Source organism: Ambystoma mexicanum, chromosome 9 (genome assembly GCF_040938575.1).
Source record: "Ambystoma mexicanum isolate Mex_15411 chromosome 9, UKY_AmexF1_1, whole genome shotgun sequence".
In the NCBI taxonomy this organism is placed as follows: Eukaryota; Metazoa; Chordata; class Amphibia; order Caudata; family Ambystomatidae; genus Ambystoma; species Ambystoma mexicanum.
The window spans coordinates 669,322,569-669,342,810 of record NC_090931.1 but is presented as its reverse complement, the minus strand read 5'-3'; the positions used below and the strand labels follow the sequence as shown (position 1 = coordinate 669,342,810).

The 20,242-nt window shown below is 44.2% G+C and overlaps 1 protein-coding gene across 2 annotated transcripts in view; it reads right to left on the bottom strand.

Annotated features, from left to right (window-relative positions):
• Nucleotides 1-20,242, bottom strand: part of KIAA2012 (KIAA2012 ortholog) — a 427,155-nt gene that overhangs the window by 254,452 nt on the left and 152,461 nt on the right. For both annotated transcript variants that reach the window (XM_069615509.1, XM_069615508.1), the window contains 2 exons: nucleotides 19,376-19,651; nucleotides 8,874-9,036 (listed from right to left, as the gene is read on the bottom strand). In XM_069615509.1, the coding sequence (XP_069471610.1) occupies nucleotides 8,874-9,036; nucleotides 19,376-19,597 (385 nt within the window). In that variant the 5' untranslated portion in view covers nucleotides 19,598-19,651. The remainder of the gene's footprint in view (nucleotides 1-8,873; nucleotides 9,037-19,375; nucleotides 19,652-20,242) is intronic.

Genomic DNA, 20,242 nt, shown 5'->3' with positions numbered 1-20,242 from the left:
AGTTTCAGTGGCAATGTTGGTACTCAATCAGTACTGTGGGGTTTCTATTGCGTTGCATTGCAACCCACTGCGGGTTCTACGCTACATCACTGAAGAAAGAGATACCTTGTGTGACCCTCTTTCTTGTGTTGTTGTGGAATGCACTTCCTCCACCATCCCGGTCCTATGTCATTCCGTCCTGTCCTTGTCCCTGGTTTATGTTTCCACCTTCCCCTGCAACATCTGGTCTTCAAGTCGCTTTCTCTCACCCCAATGTAAAGGACCCATGTCTTCCCTGCTCTGTTACCAGTGGGGAATTCTGAAAGTGTTTTTCTGCAGAAAAATGCACTGCTTTCCCTGTGAGTTTTTAAAATAAATAAATAAATGTCTTGGCGTGTGTGCTGTGCTGTAGTCTCAGAACCGCGAAAACGCCTGGATGCTGTTGGCTCGCAGGCAGTGCTAGACTTGTGCTGGATTTCCCCTGATTCGGAAACTGCCAGAAATTATCTCCCCAGATACTGAATCCAAGAAAACAAAAAAAAAGCCCATACTTGAGCAATGACACACAGCCCTTCACCCACAATGATCAAGTGTCCCCAGCTCGCGGAGATAACCTTCAAAGCGCATACAAGCTCTTTTCCAGTTTGTCTTGACTTTGCATTCAAGCATATTAAATTGCAATTGTGAGATGCGTGCAGGGTCATCAGTGAGTGGGTGAAATAGGGGTGACAATTGTCCCTTAAAATGTGCAGGTGGTAGGTGACTAGAAATAGTATGGGTGCAGAAAAGGCATGCTGTGTGAAATAATGACTACAAGCAGGTGACCGTATAATATATTTTCCTTCACTCTGTTTCTTTCAGCCTTGATAGTAAGTTTAAAATCCAGAGAAAGTTTATTTAGGATAGCATTCATTACTTTGGATGATTTTAATTGTAGGTTTTGATTCAGAATATGGAAAATAAAGTTACTATTATACTCTATTTGCATAACATGCTACTGTGGTTATTTATTGTCAGAATGGTTTACTATGTGATTTGTGCACTTATCATGTAATCTCTATAAAACATATTATTTTATTTAAGCCTATCACATGACTTCCATTACTGTACACCTGTCAACACCCCCATCCTCCCAGGCAGAGGCGTTGCCAGGGGTGCTGAGGGAGCTATAGCCCCGGGTCTTTTGATTGTAGCCCCGGATAGAAGCTCAGGGACTACAACCAAAAGGCTATACCTAGCCACGAATACCGCCAGTCCCGACATTAGCTTAGCCCCTGATCTTTTCCAGACCTAGCAACGCCCCTGCAGGTACAATCCCAGAGGAATTGTTTCCATTTCCAGCAATTGCAGATGATTTCCCTTCCAGCATAGAATGTACTGGCGGCAGCGAGTTGTGAGTGAAGGGCAGCCCTCTAGAGGCAGTGGACTGAAACCCACTTATGGTTGCCGTTTGTGCTCACTGTTCTTAGAGAGGCACAGCTCCACTTCATTGACGAGGCCCAACAAGGCCAAAACACATGCCTGGGTTTGCTGTTGGTAATCTTGTTCAGAAGAGAATTGCCTGGAATTTTGTTGCTGGATTGCCCTTGGGCAGGACAAAGACCGATATGTTGTGTACATTTCTCTTTTGTGAAAGGATGGTGAGCTAAAGACTCTGGTTGAGACTCTAACCCGGGAGATAGGCTGGTAAAGAGACACTCCCAAGACCCCCTGGTTTGTGCTGTTTGTGTAGGACACCCTAGTTTTGGGATCACTATAATTTCAGTTTAAATTTAACAGATGCACATTGCACAGTTGAAAGGTCATTAGATCTGCTCACGTACGCGATTGCCTCATCCGGTGGAGACCCCAGCTCTATCTAAGTATCACTGGCTGAGACACTATCTACAGTACGTGTGCTGGAATTGGTTGAAGGAGCTTTTCCCGAGTGACTTCGAATGACAGTTATCTAGGTTACGCTTTAGAGAACAGAGATTTACGAATATTTACCACATGCATGTACGCGCGCACGCACACACACGCACACACACACACACACACACGCGTGTGCCTGTGCTCAATAGTACCGCCTGCATCAGAAAGTCTCTGCCTCCCACTCTTGATGACTTTGACTTACCTTGATTAACCCTTCGACTCACTGTCAGAAAAGAAAATACGCTTAATCTCAAAGAGATTAACCACCAACTCTCCTTTAACGTAACATGAAAGGATTCACACAGCTGGCCCAAGGCATGGACAGTCTGTGCAGTGGCCCAGGGCCCTGCTGTCAGAGGGGGCCCGCAGGCACCAGTGCCTGTCTGAACTATACCAAGAATATTGTTTTAAGGGGGTCTGTGCAGTTTCCATGTACTAGGCTTGCGTGAGGCGGCCTCCCATCCTCCTGTGGCTCTCTTGAGCCCAACACGCACATCCCAGCGGCCCATCAGACGCTGCAGGCCCCTTAATGGCTACTTATCACTTTCTCTCTTCAAGCAGAGCATTTAAAGTGGGGGCGATGTACAGGTGATAGCCCATTTAAGAGACCACTATTTTGGCAGAGATGTTTGTAATGTTTCTGTGTTCAGAAATGCAAATAGACATTGCCATTATGAAAGCACACACAAAGCACCAGTTAGCTGCCTAAATCTACACACTCTCCTCCAGGTCAATGACAATATATCACACAAAACAGTTTCACATTTATTGGCTACATTATTTTCAGATGTTCATATTTAACACTCCAAAAACCATTTGTTTTTGGTAGAATGGGATATTTTCATCACATCATTTATGAACCCGACATTTTTCAAACACTGAAACACACACAGGTAACGTTTTCACACATTACATGTTATACGTCTTGAAAATACAAAGGCCATTTTGTGTGCCTTTCGCTGAATTGCATTCTATTCTTTGTAGTCTCCCAGTCAAGATGGGGGCATAATGCCACAATTGTACACATTCTGCTTAACATATTTCTGTCAGGAGTTTTATATTTGAGTGGGTACCTTACTATGGTGTGTGTACTTTTCAAATCATCTTCATAAAGCAGAGTACATCTGGGTGGACAGTATAACTTTTTTCAGAGGGCGGACACAACCGCCTTGTGTGTTTTTGAGATTGGCAAGCTTGCTCAAGCATTTGCCTACCCGGATTTCACCCAGGTTGTCTGTTGCCAGTGCATACACAACATTATCATCAAAGCACATATTGGGATTTTGTTTCCATGGGAATATTTCAGTACATATTGCTGGGTTTAAAAGGTGAGCACCTTTTATACTTTGCCAGCGTATTTATTGGAAAATGTCCTATCTCAGGTTATTTTTCTGTTGTTGATTACTTCTTTTGAAAGGCCAATGCCCTTTTGTCAAGTGCACTTTCTCCTGAGGGGAAAGGTCAACTGAACTAAATTTGTATCTTTCACTTCAAGATATGTTCAGTTACTCTGCGCATATTTTTGGGTGCCAGCAAAAGTTCCCACACTGAGTGAAGCGAGGGAGCTGTACTCATCCCCACGTCAAAACACCACATTTTACAGCACATGTTGCCACAGGAATCAGAAAGAAGACATATGATTTACAGGAAGGTCTAAACATATAGCATCTCAGCAGCAGTCGCGTAACCCGCTCACTTGTCGCAACTTTCTGCTTTAGGATCCCCTGCTATTCTACACCGGCATATAATTGTGGCCCCTCCAATCAAGGCCCAGGGGGTACATTAAGGAGATTCCGTTCTCATTTTGTGGTGAGCAGCAATTGAAAAACATAGTTATTTGCTATTATCATTTTTTTGACAGTCAAAATCATCCTTATCTGTAGCTTCTGAAATAAAAGCATATCGCTAATTTGGACAATATTTATTTTTTATTTACGCATTCTTCAATTTGTAAAGCACACTAAGCACGTAGGCATCTAGGCGCTAGTATTGCCCAAATATACACACAATATAAATAAAAACTATTGTGAAACATCTCCAAAAACAGCAGTTCCTTTCAGTTAGCAAAACACAATCACCATTATATGATATGATAGGTTATTTATAACATGCTTAATACCCAGAGGTTTCTAAGCGCGGACCCAGGGATCGAACTTGTGTTGCTCTGTGTCGTTTTGCTTACAAGGCGAGCACGTTGCCCCTAAGCTATAGATAGTGTTTATTTTATTTTTGTATTTAATTATTGTGTATTTGTAATGCGCCTGTGCAGCAAATAGTGTTTCAAGGTGCAACAAGACAAAAGGTGTGGGGAGGGGGGACAGGGATAAAGAATAAACATAAATGGTCCTACTAGGCCTTGTGTCATTCGGATTGTGCATGTGCAGTAACAAGAAGTGCAAGGGAGCGGGGAGGTGGAGGGAAGTACCGGTCAGAGCAGAATGTGCTAATGCTCAGGCGGGAAAGGAAGTGCAGGCCGGAGTGCGGAGCGCGCACGTGCAGGGGTTGGGGGACAGATGGGAAGAGGGCCCCTGAACAAGGCGAGTGCTAAGGGGAGGCCAGGTGGACAAGTGCCAGGGGAATGCACAGGGTACAGGGGATTGAAGGTCTACATGCTAAGTGCAAGGACAGGGCTGTATGGGCTCAATAGGGGTGCATGCCCAGCCAGGCTAGTGCAGGGTGAGGGAGCATAGTAGGGCAAGTGCAGGTTAAGGGGCGTCAGGGGAGACCAAGGTGTTGGGGTAGACTGGGCGAGCATGGCCTGGTGGCCTGTAAGAATCAGAAGTAACCAGGCTGCCCCAGTCAGTGCAGCAGAGGGGGACATTAGCAGGGGAGAGGGAAGGGAGTAGAGAAAAGGAGGTCTTGGGAATCTTGCAGAATTAAAGAGATCCGACTCAAGTCTGAGAGGGGCAGGGAGGCCATTCCAGAGGGAGGCTACTGCGGAAGAGAGAGATCTATTGCCCACTCTCTGCTTGGAGAAGCGTCTGATCTGCAGAGTTGGAGCTAGAAGACCGAAGGGCTCTAGCAGGTAGGTATTTAGAGAGAGAGAGCTGGATGTAGCAGGGTCCCAGACCCCAGAAAGCCTTGTGGATGATGCAGTGGGTCTTGAATTTGCTCCTCACAGCCACCGGGAGCCAGTGGAGAGATTTTAGGGCTGGAGAGATACAGTCCTTTGGCTTGAGGCCCAGGATAAGTCTCGCAGTCATGTTCTGGATTAGTTGAAGGACACGAAGGGAGAGTTTAGGCAGATTGAGGAAGAGGCTGTGGCAGTAGTCAAGCCTGGAGAGGACCAGAGCTCTGAAGACATTGAGTTTCTGGGGGAAGGTGAGGAAAGGAAGAATACCTCGGAGGAGGTGCAGCTGAAAGTGGGCCTTCTTGGCAAGGTCTTTGATGAGAGGAGAGAATGAGAGAGAGGAGACGAAGATGATACCAAGATTTTTACCTCACAAAGGAGGGGACCCATAGCGGGCAGCAAGAAGATAGCGCCCTGAGAGACGCCGCAGGTGGAAAGTGATATGGAGGAGAGAAAAGGGCCCATTTAACCTGCAATGGTTGGTCAGAGAGGAAGGTGTTCAACCAGTCTAGTGTCTCGTCCATGATGCCAAGGGTGACACGGAGCCAATTTATAAGGGTGGCATGATTGTCCGTATCAAAGGCAGAGGAAAGATTTCAAAACCAAAGCTTCAAAAAGACCTTCGGCAAACAGTATTTCTACCAATTACATCTGGGAAGAGATATGTTCAAGTACCTAAATTGCAGACTGTTCTCAAATCTCGGCTTCTCCACTTAACCAAAGAGAGGGTTCCTGGGCAAATCATTTTTATCACACTATGCTTGATTCTCAACATTAGAAGTCTGCACAAGGTATTCAGCTGTCTGCTACTTTAAAAAGATTCCTCACTCCTGATATTACCACAGAGTTAAATATTAATATTGACAATTCATATACTGGATGTCACAGTGTATTTGTCTACTACCTTACGCATGGCAGCATGTTTCTAATTTAACTTCCCAAGATACCTTTGCGTACTGAAGACTCATTGTGTGATATCACTGATGTTACTGTTTATGCAAATTAGAGGAGCCCACACATCTTTTGCCACCCAGGACCCCGCAAATCCTAGGAACGGCCCTGGATTCCCACAGTACAGCGGCAAGAAAAGGATCACTCTCCAGTGAACAAAGGAGCGAAGAGTACAGGTGAGATGTCCAGGGAAAATAATCTGGCATTTACAGTAGGGGTGCTCCAAGTCTAGTTCCCAAGAGCCCCATCCACCCATGTTTTAGGGAGCAAGAACATGTATTAACTGTCAATTAGATTCCCAGTCTTCAATGTATTTTGCGAGGATAGTCTGAAAACATGGAGTAGATTTGGCTCTTGAGGACCGGACTTGACCCCTCTGCTTATAAAGAGTTTCTTCGGACTCTGGGTACTTATGTCATAGATAATCCCCCAAACCCAGTTCTCTGAAGAAATTGGCATGTTTATACGTATATTTGATGTTTACTTTAACTCAGGTGTGTTGAAATTAGGAAATAGTTGCTAATGGCTTTCTCTAGAAGTTCACTCAACATGTATGGCTTCCCAAAGAAGCCATTAGCAGCTCTGCCCCTTTCTGAATGCTATATCATCCTGCTGCGAATTCACAGCATAGGATTATGGAATTCATATGCCAATGCTGAGATATCAAAGTAGTGGGCATTTTGATATGGCATTTTATCTGTTTTTTCCCTTCATTTTCGAGTTGCTGTGGGGTGGGGTGATATTTGCTGTGTTGTATAGTTCCCTCACACGTCCCCTCTCCACCCCCTACAATGCTGGTCTAAAGGGAAAGTGCACTGTGAGGAAAATGGCCGCCCAGGGGCCATACACAACATGCGATTCCAAAAGAGTTGCTTCGGTGTGCAGTCCACCTCTGGATTCTGAGCGGCATCACAGACAAGCCGAGCTTCACACTGTTTGTCTATCAGATGTCACTCGGCACCCCTCTGTGGAATATCTCTCTTTAGTGGACAGAAACCCATGTACAATTCTCTACATCTTTTGCCAGATTTGGAACTTTGACCGGATTCTACTTTTTGGGGCATCAACGAGCAAAGACATGTTTTGGGGAGCTTCTTCAATAACTCTTGCAAGCAAGTAGTGACATAGTCACATTTTCAAATTAATTGCCCTAGATCTTCAGGTGCTGCTGATAGGAAAACAGGACTAAGCATGTCACCACGCCTTTTTTTGCCACATCACTCAAGGCAGAAATGAAAACAGAAAACATGTTGAAATACATTGCAATAAAGTCATAAAAAAGGACCTAAGCGGTCTGGAAAGTTAATCTTTATTTTGTATTTGTATTTTAATTTAATTTATAAAGTGCTTTCGCCAAAGTGTTGGACAGTGTAAAATTAAGCGGTACAACCCAGTGAAACAGTAGATTCCAAGTAGTAAGCAGAAGTCATGAAACGATGAAGATCAGTTATTAGAGAGAGCAGATAAGAGGTGAGATCTGAGGTCAGATTGAAAAATACAAAGGCAGGAAGTGGAATGGGTAGAAAGAGGAAGAGAGTTCCAGCGCCTGGGGGCGAGTAGGGCAAAGGAACGGAAACGAGAGGAGGCACCAAGGGAACAGAAAGCAGGATGTGGTTCTGGGAGCGCAATGTACGACAGGGAGAATAAAGCGAATACACGTGAGGAAAGATAAAGAGGTGCGAGACCATGGAAACATTTGAAAACGGTAGAAAGGAAGTGAAAGAGAAGACGAGATTCAAAAGGAAGGAGAGACCTCGAGAGGAGAGAGGAGGAAATAGAAGAGGGGGGGGGGGCAGAGAGAGATAAGGAGACATGTAGATGAGTTAAAGACAGAACGGAGGGGGGCCAAGTGAGAGGCCGGATGACCAAGTAGAAGGGTAGAGCAATAATCAATTTGAGAGAAAATCCAGAAGTGATAAGAAGTTTGGTGGCATGAAAGGGAAGGGCGAGCACAACGGATGTAAAATAGGGCATAGTGGGAGGAACAAGCAATGTTGGAAATATGAAGGTAGAAGGAAAGATAGGGGTCGAAGGTGACACCCAGGTTACGAGCTGATGAGGAGAAGGGGAGGAGCGAGGCAGGAAAGAAAGGGAGGGAGGTAGGAAAGAGGGGAAGAACGAAGTTAGCAGGGAAAAAGAGGACCTCAGTCTTAGATGGACTGAGGTGGAGAAAGTGGGATACATCCAAGATTGGGCAGCGGGGAGACAGCGGAGTGTAGGCAATCTGAAAAGGAGAATAAGAAGAAGATTTGGGTGTCGCCCATATAGAGATTGAATGACAGATTGGAAGAAGCAATGAGAGCAGAACGAGGAAGAGTGTAGAGGTGGAATAAAAGAGGCCCAGGGCAGACCCTTGTGGGACTCCGTAATGTAGAGGTAGAGCGGCAGAGGTCTTCCCAGCCCATGTGCTACAGTAGGAACAGTTACATAGATATGAATCTACTAGACCATTTCTTTATTATTTGCTGCTATGAAAAGCAGATGTAATAGTTGACGAGGCAGCAAACAACTTCCTTGATTAAAAACCCCTCACAAACTCACGTCCAATGGTCTGACCCTCCTCCCCGTCGACATCTGACTCGTCCCATCGCTTCTACAGTTCAGGAAAGAGCTGAAGACCTTGCTTTTCAAGTAATGGCTCCACACTAACACCTAGGCCCACCCACCCTCCACTCCCCTCCCCTCCCCTCTCCATCTGAGACTCAGTGATCTGCTCCTCACTGCTTCCTCCCTGTGTTGCTTGTAAATCTCTTGCTGCCAAATGCGCGCCCTCCACTGTTGTAAGCACCACGCTCTCATTTTCTCTGCTTCCCTCACTGCGTTCTCCCCACTATGATTGTAAAGCACTCTGTTGCTTCCCGAACCTACGTCTGCGCTCAATAAATACTGCAATAATAACAATAATAAAGCTAAGCTGACGCCTGACCCAGCAATCTAGCCTGAAGGAGGTGGTACCTACCTGCACACTGGAGCCTGTACACCAAGGTGGGATCCCACGTTTGCGAGAGGCACGAAAGGTATCGCTTGGCTGAGTATCCTGGGTGCATCTGTCGATCAACTTTGTTCTCTTGTTGGCTCAGGAAGTGGAGGTAGGGCTGCCAACGGGCCTCGCTCGGACCCTTCTGGAATCACAAAACACGAAAGGGGATTTCAATGTGTATAGATCAAACGGCATCAATGATGTGCTTGATTGACAGACAAATGGGAGCTGAAACATTTACTGTATCTAATAGAAACATTACATTTCCTATGGTACCCTATGCACCACACCGGTTCTGGGCCCTTTTATGAAGGGATTTTACCTCAGAATTAAGGCACACTCAGCAGATGTGATTAGGCAAGGCTACGTCTAGGAGTACCCACTTTTGCATACATGCCAACATTATCCATTCCATTCGGGAGACACTAGCCAAGTCCTGGTTTTAACTTTGGATTCTGATACTTGTAGTCCTCGATTTCCCAATTGTACACTCAATACTACAAGTCCCAGAATGCAAAGTTAAAACCAGAATTGGACTATTGTCTCCCGAATGGAATATGGGGCTATTGCTAAAGCTGTCAACAATGAAATTGTATAGGGAGAACCGTGACAGAAGAACAGTCAGAAATCTTATCACAAAGGTGAAATCGCAAAATTGCAGCAGAATAATCCTTATGATAAGGTTAAACCTACTACCAGTACTTTCCAGGACCCTGTGGTTGCGGACAGACCGGAAATGCCCTTGTGGGCTGAGATTGAATGGGAATCTCCAGCATTTTTTGCTTGTTTTTAAGGAGAATATTGGTCCAAGAAACAAAATGGCTAAACTCACACTGTTTAAAGAATAAAGTGAGAAAGTGTGCAGAGGCAATGATTTTAATAATGAATTCAACAGATGGGGTTTTTATGTATGATCTTGTGTCTTTTGTGAAGGAGCCTATGGGGGGGCAGGTAGGCTCTGTGGGGTATTCTATGAAATTGCTTTTAACTTTTTATAATATGTAGCCTCTTTTTTGTGGTACTTTGTCTTTTATAATATGTATTTACTTGTTTATGTATGTTGAATGTTAATGGTTTGTACCAAATAAACACCGATTATCTGATTGGATAATGTTGGCATGTATGCTTTAGCTTCAGTGATTCCAAGCAAATGTTCAGAGCAACCTCATAAACTAAAACCATTGTCCCCTCAATCGGAATGACAAACAGGGCCTGCAGATCGCAAAGTACTCCTGCCAACGGATAGTCAAAACAAACAGACACATTCTGAAAAAGTTACTGGTGTTAATTGACCAGGGAAGAGACCATCCTAAATGTAAAAAAAAGTTATATCTGGCATTCAACAAAATAGAAAATACATTTTGTTACAACCACATAGATTAGAAATTGATACATTTTGATCATATTTGCGTGTAGTCTTCCCCCAACACGCGACACAGCCAAGGCCGGGTGAAAAACGCTGAGTCGGTTTTAGGTAAACAAAACCTACAAAATTGAATTTGTATTTTGTATTTGTTTTGATAGAAGGTAGATGTGGTTTCACCCAGAAACACTTGCAAAAGCAATCAACAGTCAACGTGTCAATCCTGAATCAGGTGTCGTACATTAGCGGGAGAAATAGCGAGCAACTGACGAGTGGACTTTGGGGGATATGTGTTACAGATGCCGGAAACAGGACATACGCTAGCGACTGTAGACCGAGGGGACTATCAACATACAGGTTAGAAAGACGGTCCCCATTCACAAAGACAAGAAAGTTAGTTTCTTGGGTGTCCAGGACAATAGGCCCACAGAACCTAGGAGAAAGCCCTCCAGTCTGCCAAAATGGCCCCTCGCTGAACTAATAAAAGTAGTAAACAACGATGAAATAAAAAATAGGACCCCTCCTCCAATTCATCATGACTTTAGAATAAATACCATGCGGGAGACTGGGTTGAAGGGGAAAGCACAGGAGCGTTTTAAGCTGCTCTAGTGCGCAGGGGAGATGGCGCGGGAACGCAGGTGCTGAACTCGGTTGATGCTCCTCAATTAAAGGATGTGCCTTGCCGTGCATGGTCCCCACCCACTTCAAGCACTTCTTTGGCAGAAGAAATGGGAGGGGGTTTCGGGAGGGGCAGGCGAAGCACACAGAGTTGCCAACTGCACCCAGAGTCATACCGACCTATGCTTCTAGTGAATCTTTGTCAACCATCTTGGATGCAGGATGCCTGGAGCCTGGCTTCCTGGGGGTGCTTTCCCTAAGAGCAAGCTGATCAGAAGGAGGTGTGCACTTGCATGTTACTGGTATGTTAGAACAAGGGCAGTTGGGAGAGACTCTGGGGCCAATTCCTTGTCATTCTCAAGGTTCCTGGTTCTAACGCTGTGGGGGAAGGCTAGACCCTCATAGTAACCTGGATCATGCCACAAAGCATCAGTGTGAGTGCATGGTGCCTAGACCCTCAGGGGCCTGATCTATTAACTGGGTCTACATTCGCAAAACCAGGGCAGAGCAAATGCGCCTGGTTTTGCTCAAACTCAAGAACAAGAGTCACAAAGTATGAGAGCAACACTTCAATTCACAACTAGAACTGCATATTGCAATGTTCACAATAGTTGCAAGTGGGAGGGGACAGGAGCCAAACCTTCCCCCTTCCTTTGTGGCAGCTAACGGAGTCCTTCAATGGTTTGCAACAGCACACATGCTTGCAAAGCATCGAATGATTACCAACTACCCAGGGCAGGCGGTAACTATTTACAAAGTGCTCCACTTTTTATTCAACTACAGGCAGTTTTAGTGGCACAGGCAAATGGTCCATCAATATTGCTGCCCGGAACCTATAAGTTACGGTCACAATGCCCCATATTTTTGTGAATTGCGACCGCTGTTTAAGAAACAGAATTGAGAAAATGCATGCAGGTAGCGTACTGCCCCTTTCAGGCTTCTGTACCCCTATTTGCTTTTGTAATGGCATGGCAGGATGAAAAACAATGCTTTGGAAGGTTGCCCAGAGGAATGTCAGTTGTTATGATTCATTCATAAACTTCCACCTAGTCACGTGACAACACTTATCATGATTAGCAAACATGATAAGTGTTGTTATGTTGCTAGACTGCACTGAATTGCTCCAGCTAGTCTAGGTCTGTTTTTATGCTTCTGGCATGGCATTTTCTACTCGCCATTAAGGTTAACGTAAACATGATGAGTGTTGTTATGCTGCTAGGCTGGGCTCCATTATGGCAGCCAATCTGGTTATACTTTCTTACTGTAGCTCGGAATTCTTCACTGGGCGTCAAGGTTACATCAAACATGATAAGTGTTATTAAGTGGCTAGACTGGCCAATGTTATAAAATAAATAGGGTGCTTTGAAACACAATTTACTTGATGTATAAGCGCCTTACAAATGAACAATAAAATAAATAAATAAATAAATAAATAAATGTTGCTGCAGCCAGTCTGGTTTTGTATTCTGAATCTGACATGGCATTTTTGATACTGGGCATCATGGTTAAAGCAAACACGATAAGTATTGTTATGTGGCTAGACTGGACAGCATTGCTGCAGTCGGTCTGGCTGCTTTTTCTGCCTCTGGTATGTCATATTCTACTGGGCATCATGTTAGAAGCAAAAATGAAAAGAGTTGCTTGGTGGCTAGACTGACTTACATTGCTGCAGCAGGTCTGGTTATGATTTCTGACTGGCATATCTTTTTTTACTAGGTATGAAGGTTAAAGCAAACATGACAAGAGTTGTTAGGCAGCTAGAATGGCCAGCATTGCTGCAGCCAGTACGGTTACATTTTCTTCCTGTGGCATGGCATTTTTTACTGGACATCAAGGGCAAACGAAACATGATGTGTGTTACTGCATGGCTAGACGGGCCTACACTCTTGGAACTAGTCTGGATATATTTTCTTAACTACAGCATGACATTTGTTACTGGCAAAGCCAACAGACGCATGTTCTTATATGGTAATTCTGGCATTTACTGATGCAGCCTGCATAGACTTGTATCGGCACACCCAGTATGCAAATGTTTTTTATACTGGCATATATTGTGGGAAAAGTCATTATGATAGAATGTAGATATAAAGAGATGTAGATATAAAGAGATGAAGAAAAGAAATAAAAAGGGACAGAATTCCTCTGCCCAGGTATGGGATGGGCACGGTAGAACAGAGTCTAGACGTTTTTAAAATGAAAAGCCAGTTAGAAAAACGGTTGAGGAGAGAAAAGAAGAAGAAATAAGGGAAGCAAGGGAAGGAGAGGAGAAGCAGGCAGAGAGAAGAAGGCAACTCTCTGGGGTGAGGGGATGGGGGGTTTGAGCATCCACCCCCACCCTCCCATGGCCCACAGACATTTGTGGCATTGGGCGGCGTGTGAGGGGCTACTCAGTGGGTGAACCATGGGGCTGGGCTGCATGCCCAATGCAGCCCGGCCATGTGTAGAAGTTCTCCCGGGCCGCACATGCCAGGCGGCCTGGGAGGTGAAATGCAGAGAAGTATTTAGGGCGGAGCTGCGAAGAGAAGCCCCGGTGATTAGTGGGGCACTGAAAGAAGTCCCGGGCTGCCTTGTCGTGGCAGACCAGGTGAAGAAACGGTCCAGGCTGCCTTGGAAAAGCACCCCAGGTGAATCGAAACAGCCCGCCCATGCATTCCCCTAACGCAATGGAGAGGGGGCAGGCTGTGGTGGTGACTACGGTGGCGTCCCCATGGCAACGGGGCGGTATCTGGAGTAAAGATGGTGCTGCTGGGCGTGGCAATCATGCGGGTGGCCCTCCAGTGCATGGGGCCGCCCAGGAGAGAACCAAACAGCTGCGGGTGCGGCAGTGAGTGTGGGTGACCCGCCAGGGCATGGGGCCATCCAGAAGAAATGGGAATTGGCTGCGGGTCACTGCAGTGATGTTGGACGGCCAGCCACTCGGGCAGGTGGCCATCAATAAACATTTTGGATGTGCAAATTATGAGCGTGTGTATGGTGGCCCCAGGTAGTGGACGGGGGCCACCCAGAAGAAAGAACATGTGGGGGCCCAGGGCCCAATTACATCAGGAACCTACACCCCACCCATTAGAAGGAAGTAGGCACCATAAAGACAGTGAAAATGGGTGGCTGACTGCAGCAGTAATCTCTACTTACAAAGATATGTTGCATATGTTCTATGTCATTGTTTGTGTGTATGTATATTTAGGTCAATATTTAAGTGTATAACAAATGCTATGTAGGGTAAATGTTATGTAGGGGATCTTATGGGGAAATGTTAATTAGGTTAAATCCTAAGTAGGTTGTATGCATAGTGAATAAATAAAGGAGCAGGGGGGGGAAGAGTTTAGAGAGGGTAAGGGCCCTGGCATGAGGTAGCGGAGTAAAGTGGTGGCGTGCCTGAGGCACCATCCACAGAGGCCATCTTCTGGACTCACACTTTAGTGGGTGGTACCAGACATAAAGCAGGGGGGTCTGTTGCGTCAATCCCACCCTATGGGTCTCCCTGTAATCCCTGCTAGAAAAGCTGGGCTAATGGAGCAGATTCACCATTTAGAGGAACTCACACCAGGGGAACTTTAGAAAGAGAATTAGAGGTTAAGAGTTTTTATAAATAAAGAGTTGTCCCTGTTGAGATCCCTATAAAATCGACCTTGGTGTCTGTGTCCGGTTTAATAAGGTAACTCAGGGTGTAGTCCATCTCCTGTTATTAGCAATTTTATTTTACAGATGCAGCGCCCTGTAACTGCAGTACCCGGTTGCCCTATTGGGTGCGGGTGGTGGTTTCCATGGGGAAGGCCCCTGATCTGGGGTAAGGGAGGTACATGCCCATGCCCTGGACAAGGGCTGGAAATGAGGGGCTACATGAGTACGAAATAATAGCACAGACACCTGGATTCCATCGGTATATCGCAAAGTTCTTCCAACTATGGACAGTGACAAAAAGTGAGGATAATCTAGGCTTTTTAAGACGAGGTCCTCCACAAGGTGTTCTGTGCTACCCTGGATTCACAAAGTGTGCAACTTGTGACGTGATGAACATTCTAAACTGTCACATTTCAGCTCAGTGGTCTGAAGATCCTTCCGAAGTAGATTTACAGTCTTTGATTTTGCAAATTTTGGTCTCTGCCACAGTAATTATGGCACCCCCCTTTTCTAGCTTCATCTTAAGTGAGCTAGCAATCCTGCAAGATCACTCATCTTTGAAGTGATGGACGTGGAACCTTCCTGCTCACCTATCATAATCTGTTGCAACTCGGCCTCCGAGGGCCACCTCATAAGAGATTTACATGCCCCAGGCATCCTGAGGAGAGTGTTCAGAAGATGTCTTGGTGAATGAATTCATTGGGCCATGTTTCCTAATGCCTTTGGCCATAGCCAGGGATATGACAGAGCTGGGGCACCAAAGGGCATAGGAGAAGGCAAGACCAAAAGCAGAGAAACGATAGGCAACAATGAAGCAGCCAGAAATGACAGAAGATGTTATCATGCAGACCCAGTGGAGCAGATGGCCATGCCATGACACCGGGTTAAGTTAAATCAATGCCAGAAGAGAATATTCAAAAGGTAGCAGATTGGGTGTTGTGGGATGTTGTTCCCACGGTCGGCCGCATCAATAGACACTGGTTTCAGGAGCAATACTCTGGAGGTGTGGTGGTGCTGACCTAGGCTCTCTGAATATAGCTACAGGATCATCAGAGAAGGAGTAATGGGCAAAAAGGTGTTAATTAAAGATCTGTCACTGTGGAGGGAATTAGGCAGTTTAGACAAATAGGCAAATAGATGGAAAATGGCCCGTACGGAACATGAAAGTTACAAGTACACCACACCAAGGATATAGAGAACCTCACCACATAGAGAGTACTAAGGCACAGTCCTTGATACCATGCAGAATCAGTTGAAGAAATGCCTGCTCCGCAGTGACATGCCTGCCTATGTGGCATAGGGCCTCAGTCACCACACAGATCACAAAGCAACTAGGCCTCTAAGAGGCTCAGGATCAGTCCAAATCATATGAGCGGACTGGGGCAGGCAATCACGATGGCTAGCAGTCACACTACTTCTGGAAAACTGGAAATGACGAAGCTCACCAGACATGTATCCATAATGCAGAGGAGGCTACAATACCAGAGAGGGGTCAATAGTAACATGGATTGAGCACTGGGGCCCAGTAACAAAATCCTCCAATATTGTCCTCGTTCAAGGGCACCTCCGGATACCACCATAAATACTTGCAGTCACAGAGAAGTATATGAGTAGGGCCAGTGTGGAAGCTCACAGTCGGAGGCAGGAGGCTGTGAAAATCAGGGAAGCTCAGATCTGAGGAGGTGCCCAGGTAACTATTTACAAAGTGCTCCACTTTTTATTCAACTACGGGCAGCTTTAGTGGCACAGGCACTTTGAAAGTGCGTGGGTTTGAAAGAGGGATGCTATGGTAGATTGTCCAGAACATTATTTCAGGACAGCAGTCAGCAGCCTACTCAGCAAGGGATCTGCAACTCCAACAAAGGTCCGGTACAGCCGAATGGTGCTAAAGGTACAGAAAGAAGGCCAGCAATATGTTGCACCACAATTCTACCACCAGGGTTCAGGGAACAACTCAAAACTCAAAAAAACAGCAGGCAGCAAATGATGTGTCAGGAATCGCGTCCCCTTATAAACATATAAAGATAACTGTGTCCTGCAACAGAATACCTGCTTGTGATCTTGTTCTCCCAGCGTAACTCTTATAGAAAGTGGCCAGCTTGATGGATGCTCAGCAGTGCTCCCTCAACTTCCCAAAAATGATCTTATTATCTTAGTGGGAGAAAATTAACTCTCATTGTTAGCAGCAAAGGTCAGGCCCATTTACCCTTGAATGAAGGCGACTCAAAAAAAATGGAACCCTAAATCTTGCTCCCCTTAAAATCTGCCACTGTAGGCCAAAGCCTATTAGGCCTACTTGTAAATTCTGACGTAGGGCTCTAGACCTAGGTACTTGCACAAGACAATGTTAATAGTGTATGACATTGTCACCAGTGCAGAAAGAGACTCTGCCATCGAAATTGGGACAAATGTGGTTGCTAATAGAAAATACATTGCTCCCCACATTCCACCTTGAGTGGGGGGAAGATTGAAACTCTATAAATAACTAGTTCTCCTCTTGTTTCCATTTAAAGAGGTGAACATTTGCTATCCCAGCCATCACAGATTGAATAGCCTTACAATGTTATATTCTATTATGTAATTCACTTAAATTCTCTCTGCTTGACATCAAACTTTCTCAATAGCTTTATATTCCATTGTCCTCTTTTTTACTCAGTTACTGAGTTGAAAGGTTTGACCCCCTTACTTTGCACCCGGGAGAGATTTAGTTTGTGGACTGTACTACTATTCAATAAAACACACATCAAAATACAAAGATAAGTACAGGACTATACTGGGAACCAAGACAAATTAGTTCACTTTGCTTTTGTATTCACCAGTCAATATCATAAGTATGGCAAGGCAAAAAAATCCCAAAGTGTTGAGCAGTAGAAAATAAATAACAATGTGTTCACATGTTGTCCAGTATCAGAGATTTTCATCCCGAAATCAAATCCCAAAAGAAAATACAAATATGCTAATCTTCAGCGAGGTGAGTCCATCTTTGTAGTTCAATATGTACCAATCAAAAGCCCCTATAAAAACATATCATGGTTTAAGTCAAAGCTGACCATAATGTGGCAGAAATCAGAAACACCTTTTTTGTAAAAGAACAGAAATGGATATTTATGTTGGACGTAATCTGTCATGGACTGAATGACTGCATCGGATGGCCCACTCTAGTAACACTAATGTAGGTATGCCTTCATTGAATTTAAGATTCAGCAATCATTTGTAGGCCCATTTTCAATTTCTTCTATCACTTAAAAAGAATGACCTCATCAGGAATGTTAAGAGGTCCTCGGGTGTACATGAAATTATGGTCACTTGTGAGATTACCATATGAGAAACTGGATTTATTATGTGACATATTACTCTACTTCAATAGTCACACTACATTCATTAAAAATAAAACACGACCAATGATTTCTAAAATTACCTAACATAGGCGCTCATGTCTACACTTCTGTGTGACACAGCCTTTTCGATCACCCATTTTACTGCAAAACTTGTACTTTAAAGGAATACAAATCCTTCACTAGCTGTTCATTTGCACAAATGGTATTTGGATTTTGAAGAACACAAAATTGTAGGTGCGTGTGTGTAAAAGCAGGGTTTGCTCTTTAAACATCATGCATGATAAATTGTGCCGCTAAAACGTTTTCAGAGTTTTTCTTGGATAGCGTTTGTTGAATAAAGACCTAGTTCCAATGTACATGCATTTTATAAGGCGAGCAAGTTAAGCACAACATTCAATGGTTCCATATTTATAAATGGTCCATTCCCTTCCACTTACACTTATTGTTGCAAAGTACTCTTTAGTGTTAGTCAAATTTGTATTGTGTAATGATTCAGGATTTTTGTGGTGTATTGTGACAGCCAGTTGTATTACATTTAATCTTGCTCAGTGTTGTTTGACAGTAGGTCCTTGTGCAATGATTGTTATCGGAAAAATCAGTCAACCACTTTGAACAAAAAATGGCCAGCTGGAGACATCCCGTGAATTCATAACACAAGCACATTTTCCAGCCCTATTACACAAACAGATTATTGTCTTTGTGAGGAACAATCGAATTTACAATGAAAATATAATGCATATAGCACTTTTTAAAATTGATATGAAGTCTATCCATGTTAGAGCAATAGCTTATAGGATAATGTCAGTAAATGAAAAAAACAGGGATTTCCAAATGTTCTATTTCTAATTTGTTGGATTTCCAAATGATATTTTTCTTTTTTTTGTTTAATTATTTGTATTGATCATTTAATAGAAATAACAGTGAAACAAATGATTAGATCAATCTTTGGTAGGTTTAAAATTAGTAGGTGAGATTACCAATATCGAGGGTATCGCAACAATGTAAAACAAATATAGTGATCAACGAGAAAGATGATCTGATTAGCATGTAATAATTATGAAAGGCTGAACAAGGGGAGGACATACAAGAACAAACAGGGAACAGAGGGACAAGCGGAGGGGGGGAGATATTCAGAGTATACAAAATTGGGTCTAGGTAATAGGAGTATACATGTAATCAAATATTTAGAACATTAAAGCAGTAGATATTCACGAACCATGCGTTGACATATTGTGAAAGGAGAGATATTCAATAATCTTCTATTTCTAATTTGTTATGACCCACTAAGGCCATTGGCTTTCAACATTGTCGTTAATGTTGGACGTAATGGGGAGAAGCAGGGATACAAATGTAGGTGTTCTGTTTCCTCAGTCAACAACTTAAGCTCTATGCCTTTATTCTTTGATGCTCGTTTACGCATAAGCAGTAATAATCCAGGAGCAATGATAAATGCACTATAATTGACATTTATCATAATAAAATGCGGAAGGTACAGGTGGAGCAGGAATCAAAAGAAGAATATCCCAGTTGAGCAGCCTCACCTGTTTGCTCCCGTAGGATAAGATGGCTCCCGCCAAGTCCTTCAGTGTGTGAAGCTCAATCTGGAGCCTTTTCCGTCTGGCTCTGTGGCCATGCCGGGCCTTCCTGACTCCTGCTAACTTCCAGGCTGGCATGGCCAGATCCTCTGCGTAGAGGACCAAGGCACCCTTTCTGGTGCTATAGGTCTTATGAAGAGCGTAGCGCCAGGAGCGCTCTTCTGCCATGGCATCGTCATCGACATGGACCAAACCTTCTCGAGCTTTCCAGTTAAAATAATCCTAGTTTTCAGAGAGAAAAAGAATTTATATCAGGTCATTCCAATACCTGTGAACAATTTCAGCAAATATGTCCACTTGATTGCCCCTAAACTTTTATTCTCAAGATCTGACTATAATTACAAATAAAAAATGAAAGGTTCCCTCATGAAAGTGGAGAAACTGTTTATTAAATGGCATTGGTGTAGGCATCATAACAAGTTGTACCTTTTAGCACGCCCTCGTACAGGGGTGTCAAACACAATAGAAGAGGGTGCTGTTTTGGATCAACTACACTTCTCACGGGCTGCACCACTTGATCTATGACAATGAAATGCATAATTTTACAAAAGGGTGACTGGTGGAGCAGTGGGGTGTCATTGTTTTGCCCAAATCAGTGCAAGTCAGCCAGCCGACACCCACCGGGAGGGTTAGGAGTAGGGCTGTGCGAAGTTGCAGGACTTCACCTTTGCACACTTCATGAAGTTGATCACCAAAGCTTCAGGAGGATGTCGACTTGTTTGTAAGTACCATTAAATGCTCCAAGCTGAGTTTTGCGGGCATTTAAGTATGCACATGTGATTATTAGTGTGATTTCTGTATTAGTGCTTTCCT